The sequence below is a fragment of the Gracilinanus agilis genome, chromosome X (genome assembly GCF_016433145.1).
Source record: "Gracilinanus agilis isolate LMUSP501 chromosome X, AgileGrace, whole genome shotgun sequence".
Lineage (NCBI taxonomy): Eukaryota > Metazoa > Chordata > Mammalia > Didelphimorphia > Didelphidae > Gracilinanus > Gracilinanus agilis.
In genome coordinates, this window is record NC_058136.1 from 35,906,444 (window position 1) to 35,916,174 (window position 9,731).

At 40.5% G+C, this 9,731-nt stretch overlaps 1 protein-coding gene across 1 annotated transcript in view; it reads right to left on the bottom strand.

Moving 5' to 3' along the window:
- Positions 1 to 633: 633 nt before the first annotated feature.
- MAGT1 (magnesium transporter 1) overlaps positions 634 to 9,731 on the bottom strand; it is a 21,783-nt gene continuing 12,685 nt past the window's right edge. The window contains exons 8-10 of the mRNA XM_044682518.1: positions 8,879 to 8,953; positions 4,304 to 4,394; positions 634 to 893 (exon numbers count right to left, since the gene is read on the bottom strand). Of these exons, the coding sequence (XP_044538453.1) occupies positions 815 to 893; positions 4,304 to 4,394; positions 8,879 to 8,953 (245 nt within the window). The 3' untranslated portion in view covers positions 634 to 814. The remainder of the gene's footprint in view (positions 894 to 4,303; positions 4,395 to 8,878; positions 8,954 to 9,731) is intronic.

The following is a 9,731-nucleotide window of genomic DNA, read 5'->3' on the forward strand; positions in this document are numbered from 1 at the left end:
CAATACAATCCCTGTAACTTAGATGACTACTTTGAATGAGACCCCAGCAAGAGAGAAGGCCAGGGTTTGCTACTCTACACTGGGACTTTCCATTACATTGCTCTCTGTTTAGCCTCTCCTTTACTCCAGGCTCCCCAAATGCTAGTTATCTCCTCTCCAGTTTCTAAACTCAGAGCAACTGGCCCATGAAGGGATTATACTGAACTTCAGTTGACAATATTCCAACTCTTTCCCACTTGTGGTGCATCAAGTGACTCTGGTCTATTTAAAACTTCTGATATTTTACACCCAGGTCCTGATCCTCTACACAAAGGGTTTCTTCAAGTCAAAGCCTTCATTTTATAGACAAGGAAACTGACACCCAGACATTAAAGGTCACACAACTAGTTAATGGTAGAGCCAAAAATGGGATCCAGATCACCGAGTTCTTAGTCCGGTGATCTCCCTACTATAATGATAATAGTAATTACAACAACAATAATAAATATGCAAGTATATATTCATATAGATTCGTATACACAGGTAACTATCACTGGAATGGTTTCTGTGAGAATTGACTTCTAAAATTCTATTAATTTCACACTTTTAAAACCAGACCTATCCACCATGATCTTGGAATACTGAGGGAAGAATTGTAAATTCCAACAATCTCTAGTGAGTCCTCCAAAGCAGAATAGAGAGTGGAAGCAGTCATGAAGCAAAAGACTATCTATATGGGGCTGATTCATCATAAAAGAGTGAGTTATTTACTCAAGCTGTTCAGGTAATTTCCCTCCATTCTTGACTTTGTTAGACAAGACTCTACTATGAATATTTACTTGAACAGGACAGAACCTAATACACTCAGATATCCGTTCGCTGACTTTTTTAGATGTTCTGCGTAATCCGATAGGCTGTAAAAATTAAAAAAAAAAAAAAGACTAATTTTTAAGTCTCACGTGAATAAAGTTTGCCAAGAAATGATAAACATGTCTGAAACTACCAGGCTCATCATAATTCAGGTTCCAAATCAGAAAGCCATCAGACTATCAAAACTGGAATCATTTTTATGTCTTTTAAATTCGTCTGCTCACTTTTTAAAAAATTTAAAAAAATCTTCATCAAAACCCTGCAATTAAGATTGTAAAACAATTTATTGAAATGTTATATGATCCATCTCTGTAACTGTAATGTTTTACTTAAAAGTAACATAAGTGAGATGTAAACTGGTCATGGAAAGCTAAGTTAAGTCTAGTTAAGGCACTTTAGATGGAAGTTCAATTTGAAAATTCAAATGAAAGCGATGCTCAATTTTGAATACAGCACTATTTCTTTTCTCCACACACTTTACACGTTTTCTTGATAAGTGAGCTAAGTGAAAATAACTCACGCTAGTCTCTCTGTACAAGTAATATTCCAATACTTTCTTGCAGCCAGACAGCTTCATAACAAATCTCACTCTTGGGTTATCAGAGCATAAATTCAGTGGGTCCAACGTGAGCAACAACAGCTGATGGAGACACAAGAGAATCCACAAATGGAGGTTCCCAATGGAGTAACAAATAAAGGATGGAGCTACATCAAAGACCACCCCGGTTAACCATTCCCCTTAAGCAATGGCTTTTAAAAACCACCTTTCTTCCAAAGCCTGGAGGCTCTTTCCAAATAGTGATTCCCATGGCCTCATTCACATAAAGCCAGGGAACCTCAAGGTATATACTCTGGGGAAGGTAAACAATAGCTGGCAGTCACAGCATAAAAACAAAAAGGCAGGACTTCACTTTCAATCTAACACCCCCCCCCCCTCTCTCTCTCTCTCTCTCTCTCTCTCTCTCTCTCTCTCACACACACACACACACACACACACACACACCATCATTACATTTGCTTCTCTCATCATTACTGAAGAGAATATGGAATTTGACCTAACGGTAAATTCTCACAGAAAGATAGTAACCACGCTGGAGACTTAAATAGGGAGCAGAATCAGTTGAGTTACAACAGTTCATTCTCAAACTGTTTTGTCTATTATTTTCATTCACTGAAGAAAGCCAAAGAGCAAAACACATCCAATTTTTATCTTGCTCTTCTACTTAAAGAGGATGGGGAGAATAAAAGAAGAATTCAATTTAGTTCAACCACCATTTATGAAGCGCCTACTATGTGTAAGGTGCTGGGAATACAACACAAAAAGCCAACTGTCCCTGCCCTCAAGGAGCTTAGACTCTACTTGGGGAAGGAGGAGGAGGGGGAAAAGATAAGTACCACAGGTTTTCAAGGGCACTTCATTTATGTACAGAGGCAGCAACCAAGACAAACTGGATGCCCAATGTATGGCCCCGTGGGCAGGAGATTTTTTAACATTTTTTTGGCCCAATTAGTTAAGCATACATTAAGCAACTTAGCACAGTAGAGCCTGACCACCTGTTCACCCCAACCATTGGATAACTGACAGTCACTAGGTGTCATGCTTAGCATCAATTAATAAGCGTAATTGAAGTTGAAAAAAATTCACTATATAACATATTCATTCGAGTACTACCTGTCACATACCAATTACTCATCGTGTGGTCCCCCCTGAAGTCCCTATAATTGTACCTTTATTGAATCATCTTTCGAACTCTTTGTCCCAAAGTAGACAAAGCCTAAAAGAAATTTGTCCTAATCGGAAAATGTTTAGGTTCATTCTGTGAGCTACTATGTAACCCTCAAAGTAACTTCAAATAAGGACAATTGTTTTAATCAGGAAGTTGGACTAATTTATTATCGAGCTGGCATATTTTAAATGAGCTTTCTTGAATTAAAGAAAAATAGGGAACAGGAATTCACTTGAAAACTCTTTAAGTATAAGACTGCTTATTAGCACCCACAGAAATGACTTTTTTTTTTTTTGTGACTTTTTCATGTCTAAAGCTACATAGCAATGTGCTTTAGGAGAAAAGACCTAAGCAAAAAATCCATTAGGGAGCCTTGGTCTGTATACATGGGGAGTGTATTCTGTTTTTAGGAGGCAACACAGCACATCTGGTTTATCAGCCTAAAAGACAGATGTGCAAAGCATCAATTCCATGGGGAAAAGGGGGGGGGGGGCGGGGAAGGGGTAGAGGACATTTGTTATAGTTATCTGAAATTGCTGGATAGATAAAGATTGATCAAGACTTCTCTTCATACTGGAGTAGAAAAATATTTTATCAGGTGGCTAAAAATGAACAAAAAAGAATTCCTCAAATTAGACTGAAGTAGTGCTACTAGAAGATTTTCTTTTATTCCCAAAACATACTCTATCTAAAAAACTCTGAATTCCACGAGGTTAAATGTTTTGTAAAGCTCACAGGGACGGGAAGGTTAACAACAGAAGGGAAATTTGTCCTAACACTGCACGGACTTTTAAAGCAAACTTCTTGTTAACATTAAGGCACTACACATCACTCTTTGGTTCAATTTTTTAACACAATCTCAAACCTTTTCAAGAGAGGTAATATGAACCATACACATTTTGCACTGTTCCAACACAATATATACAATTTCCAAGCTTTAATGTTCCAGCGTTGATTTGTTTCTTTTTAATTCATCAGGAAACTGAAATACACACATAGATCCATTAGTTATTACAGATGATGACACAGGAATGTAATAAGGCAAAATCCACTCCTCCCCACTGCATACAGATAAGGGTATAGAAGGGGAACAACAGGAGAGGCTTAGGGCTCAACAGCAACCTCATCCCAAGCTTTACCTCACCAGAGGCAGAGATTTTCAAATTAATTTGATGATTCCTTTTCTTTCCAGTCCCCGCCAAAATTCAGGGAGGGAAGAAGCCCTGGAGGGCTGATTTAATTCTTTCCCTAAGTATGCAGATCAAGAAGAGAGAATAGTAATCCTTTCTCCAAAGGGGAAAATGTGTTTGGGATATTAGAGATGGGGTAGAAAGATGTCAAGGTCTCCAAGCAAGGCAAGGAAGTGACAGATTTTCCAGGAGTGGCTCATACTGTGTAAAGGGCCGTGTGGCTAATATTTGAGAAACAGGTGCTCTCCCCATTCTGCCACAGACCAAATCGACAGCCAGAGGTGGATGAGACACGAACACTGTGGTACGAGCTTTTCTTAGATGTTATACTAATTCAATTTAGAGATCCTTAAGGGAGTATCTGCTAGAATATGTTTGAGGGGAACTCTAGAAGGGGGAAAAAATCATAATCACACACAGTTAAGAGAAGCTGGAACCATCTGAAGACAAAGTAAAAGGGAAACAAATACCCAGAGGGTATCGCACCTTCATTCTCACGAGATTGCAGTTAACAAGCAAAGGATCTTTCTTACTTACCTGTAGGGATAGCCATGGTATTTTGATTTGAAGACAGACAGCATCCAACTGAAGAACACCACCACGAGCACAATGCCAACAGCACACATTACTGGGAAAAGGGAGAAAAGGGCATTCCGAGTCAGTAGGAGGTGAACTACAGCCACAAAAGGGGCGGAAGACCAATTAGAGAATCTCTCCTAATTTCCAAAGCAAGAGTTCGACACTGGTCATCATAATCATCTGGCTCTAGAGGAATTCAAAAACCCACTTTATTCCAATGGGTCTTCCTGGTTTTCTAATGTGATTTTTTAAAACACGGATGTGAAGTGAGGGAGTGTGCCCAAGTGGACAAGGAGTTCACTGACTTATTATGGTCAGGAAAAGCTAATTTCAGATGCTGCCTCAGAGACTTATTAGTTGTGGGACTCTGGGCAAGTCCCTCTAATCTTGTTATTCTCCTCTACCTCTCTGATGGGAACTCCAAACCTCCATTTAAGGAGGGAGCTCAGCTCCAACATCTCATTTCTCACCTCGAAGCACTACTTGGGGAATTCTATGACTGACTTCTTCATCACACCCCTATACTGGGTGCCCTCCTGCCTCCCCTCCTCCCAACTTTTGTGTTTTATCTTACTCCATTAGACTGTAAGCTCCTAGAGGGCAGGGACTGTACCTTTTTTTTTTTTAATTAAATATTGGTATCCCCATTGCTTAGTGGTAGCTCAAAAGAAACATGAGATGTGTAAATTCAGAGACCTCTCCATCCCAAACGTTCATATGGATTTTTTGTGCCCAACCTGTGTGTGGTAGAGCCTTCCGAGCTCACACTGGTCTGATCAGTCATAGTCGGACACAATGTACACTGACCCCAACATCGTGATGTAATTTTGGTCCTCTTCGAGTACGAAGGACACCACCTGGCACACAGTAGACACTTAATAAACATTTGTTGACTATTGACTATTTAAATGAACAAGGAGCTGGATCTAAAATTGAATAGGAGGAATAAAACAGGCTGAACCACATGGCGAAAACAAGCAAACAAAAACCTGAATTTTTAATAGCCTCTCCACTCCCCGTCTTTTTTTTTTAACAACAGTGTTCTTCAAATGATTCCATATAGCTGGGACTCATAAAGCATACCACTAGCTCTACGGAATCCAAATCGCCAATCGCCCAAAAAGCAACAAACAGAAAGACTTATGGGCTGGAGCATTTTACTGGAGGCTTGTTTATAAGAAGAGACAGAGGGGCAGCTCAGTGGCTTGGTGGAAAAAGAGCCAAGCCTAAAGATGGGAGGTCCTGGATTCAAATCTGACCAAAGATACTTCCTAGTTGTATGACTGGACAAGTGACTTAATCCCCATTGCCTAACCCTTAATGCTCTTCTGCCTTAGAGCCAATACACAGTAAAAGTTCTCAACCTTTTTGGTCTCAGGGTGCCTTTACCTCTTAAAAATTACTGAGGAGTCCCTATGCCCACCAAGAGCTTTTGTTTATGTGTATTGTAATATTTTGGTATTTATTGTATTAGAAATGAAAACATCTTAGTATTGTGAAAATAGCTTGGACTCCACTGACCCTTTGAAAAGGCCTCAGGGATCCCCAGAGGTCCCCAGATCATACTTTGAGAACCACTGCTTTAGGAGATACATTCCTAGAAAGGATGTGGGCCAAACACAGTCAGAAAGGAGACATTTGAACAGAGAGACAGCCTTTACTAAGGAAACTAGAGGAAGCCTTGTTTACTATTATTATTATTATTATTATTATTCCAAGCAGGCTCTTTACCTATCCGAAGTTAGCCTGCGTTGAGTCTTTTATGGTTTACAAAGTACTTTCCCCACAATCCTATGAGGTAAATAGTGCAAGAATGATATCCATTTAGCAGCACCACCTCCCTCGGCGTGGTTTTAGAAAAGCTTTATTAGGAATAACAGAACTATCCCTTTTATGGAAGGAGGGGAACACTGGGAAAAGGAAGGGTTCATTCGATTAGTGCCAAAGGAAAATTCTTCTTTCAGGGCATTATTTTTAACACGTACAGTCTGAGACTTGGATTAATATGACACTCCACAGAATTTGCTACACTTAAAAAGATACAAAGAACTAACTTGTATCTTTGAATATAAGTTGTCTAAGGCAAAGGGATACTTTTTCTAAAATAGGCTACACAATCAGAGTTAAGTGACTTGCTCAGAGTCACACAGCTGGGAAGTCTGAGGGTACATTTGAACTCGGGTCCTCCCAACTCCAGGCCTAGAGCTCTATCCCCTGTTACCTAACTGTCCTGCTTTTTCAATTGTTTTAAACAAAAGACAGAGTCATTAAACTGCTTCCTAGATATGTAAACTGGTATTTTAAGTCTTCACTATTATATATGATGCATCTATTGGTGCACTCCTAACTGAGATCTGTGACTGTACTTTGCTCTGGGAAAGTGAAGACCTAACAACATGGTTCCTTAAAGAGGGAACTAGGAGAGAAACAGTTAAGATGGTAAAGTAAAAACTAGCACTTGGGAGCAAGAGGACCTGGGTTCGAATACAGTCTCTGAAACTTAAAAGCTGTGTGACCTTGGGCTGCTAACCTCTCTCCTGGGCCCAGTGCCATATTACACTTTTTATAAAACTTTAGAAGTTTTATTCAAGTTTATTTTATACTATATTTAGAGAAAATATTCAAGTTTCCTCCATAATGTGGATTATATGACAGATTCTCTGAAAAATGAAAAGAATACAAATTTGCCTTCTGAGATTCTCTCAAACTATTCCGTCTATTTTTTAAAAACCCTTACACATGTTGTCTTAGTAACTCTTAAGACAGAAAGGCTAGGCAAATGGGTTGAAGTGACTTCCCCCGGGTGACTGTGCTACCTAGCTGCCCCACTCTTTTATCTTTTTTTTTTTTTTAACCCTTACCAGTCAGTCTTAGAATCAACACTGTGTATTGATTCCAAGTCAAAATAGCAGTAAGGCTGAGGCACTGGGAATTGAGTGACTTCCCCAGGGTCACACAGCTAGGAAATATCTAAGGTCACATTTGAATCCAGAACCTTCCATCTCTAGGGCTGGCTCTCAAACTACTGCTACATCTAGCTGCTGTCCTGTGGTGCATGCCCCTCCCCACCACCTACCTGCCCATGTCTTTTAACAAATAAAATTATATTTTCAGTTGGAGAAAAAGTTAGCAAAAGTAAAAATGAAATATTTTTGATCAAGCTCTAGGCAGTCCTCCCAAATCCTTAAAAATGTCTAGCCTGCCATTCCCCGCCCCCCCCCAATGTGCCTTAGAATTTCTCTTCCTACTCCCTCTCTTTCCCTTGGTTCACTGCTACCTGCCCTATCCCAGGGAGGCACTGTGAATCAGGGTCATAGATTTAGGGCAATAAGAGACATTGGAGGTCATCTAGCCTAATTCTCTCATTTTTGTATTTAGGAAACTGAGGTAGACCCAGAGAGATGAAGAGCTGGGACTAGAACCTGACTATGTGGCTCCCAACCCACTGGACCACGCTTTCTCCCAATTGGTCGGATCAGGTAGCAGGTCATTCTGAAGGACTGGTCTCTGTTTTGAAAAAGAGAAAACAAGACCTCTTCTTTAGCCCTGCTGGGTTTACAAAGCATTTTCTCACAAATCTGAGAATTAGATATAGTTTGAGGATTTTAAAGATGAAGAAACCAATATTCTGAGAAAGGAAGTGACTTGCCCTGGAGCATACAACTATGAAGCAATTAAGGCCAGAATTCAAACCCAGACCTTTCCTGACTCTGAATTCAATCCTTTTTCTACTACCTCACCTCTCAGGAACATCCTGAGAGGGGGGAAAAATAGCAGTACTACGAAGGAAAGCAGACAAGTTAATATCTTCAGGCTGGGGCGGGGGGGAATGTTAAGGTTATGATATGGAAGGCAGAACAGGCCTGGGAAACATGTCTAAAGAGAGGTGGTTTCTACAGGGAGGAGGCTGTGCCCTTCCAGCTCCCTTTCTCCTAACAATCCTCACTTCCTGTCCCCCATTTTCTCAACCCACAAATCCTGGGCTCCAAGTCTGACCTTCCAGAGATTTCAGAGTCTGGTCCTCATTTTCTGCCCAGTGAGTGCTCCTCTTTCAAGGGCAGGGAGGTGGGTTCCTGGCATCCAAAGTCTGACTTCAAACACATTTTCCAATCCAAACATTGCTCTAAGTCTCATCTTAGAATGCTGTAAAGGGTGACTAGTTTCCAGATTCTTATTCATCTAACACCATACTTCAGGTACATTATGAGTTTGAGGCTTTTGGGGAGAGGCCCAGGAACCTTACCCCTGTTCCTAAGCATCGACTGGCACATGAACACAGCCTGCTGCTAAGATGTGAATTACTTGTATCGATTCAGCTAGAATGGTGTTGATGCCATTCAAATTGTGACCGAGAAAAAACTTCGGGTTTATAAAAAGATCCCGTAAGCAAAGGGAGCGTCCAGCCTTTAAAAGAAAGAGCCCAAAGGCGCACGGAACACTTTTTGCTTATACCTCAATTGGACTGGAGCATTTTCTCAAGGATGCCCTCATGGGCAAGGCACTCTGTTTTTACAAATGCTTTAGGAGACTTACGCTTTCTCTTTCCGATATCCATGTGAGATGTGATGGCTTCACACAAAAGCACTATCCCCAGAGTAACAGCACCATCTTTGCATGTTGTTTAAGGAGAAATTCAAAGGCATCCAAGGTCAGCTTCACACAAGGTGGCATATGCGGGGGATTATGCCTAGCTAACATGGAAATTAGTACGCACCTCAAGCATGATTTAAAAAAAAAATTAAGGTCCGAAGAGACATCTAACAGGCAAAGAAGAGCCCACATTTTAAATGAAACATTTTACTGCCTAGGAACATCTGGAAAACAATTTGGAAAACAAAGATTCTTTCTTGCTTCCTGACTTCTTTCTGCCTTTAAATACCCGGTGCTACTACTCTTGCATAAAAGGTGTTATCTTGCATATTTCCTCCCCCAAAGTATAAAAACAAGAGCCCTTCAAGCAGTAGGAGGCCCAAGAACTAGGACTAGCTGATAAAAAGAGGAATTTTCCCTAGCCTCCATCTTTCTCAGCACCCGTCCCTAATCCCAAGTAAAGGGACCCATCAGAGGAGGCTGATTGTTATTTGAACCAAGATGGGGCCTAGTTCTTGCATAAAACTCTCCCACAAGGAGAGGAATTTAAAAATAACAACAAAAGAAGCATTTAAATATTAATCAGGTGCAAAAGGATCTAAAGGGGAGGCCAAAAGCTGCTATCCCAGGGGGAGGGCATCTTTATAGCCCTGGATATTTGGTACTAACTACATGGGTGGGAAAGCAAAAGCATTGTTTTCCTTTCATCAATAAATGATAGAAATCTAGGGTTGTACGCTGTCATCTGGCAATCAAGCGGTTCTGCTGAATTCTTTTTGGGGAATATGTTTTCCTT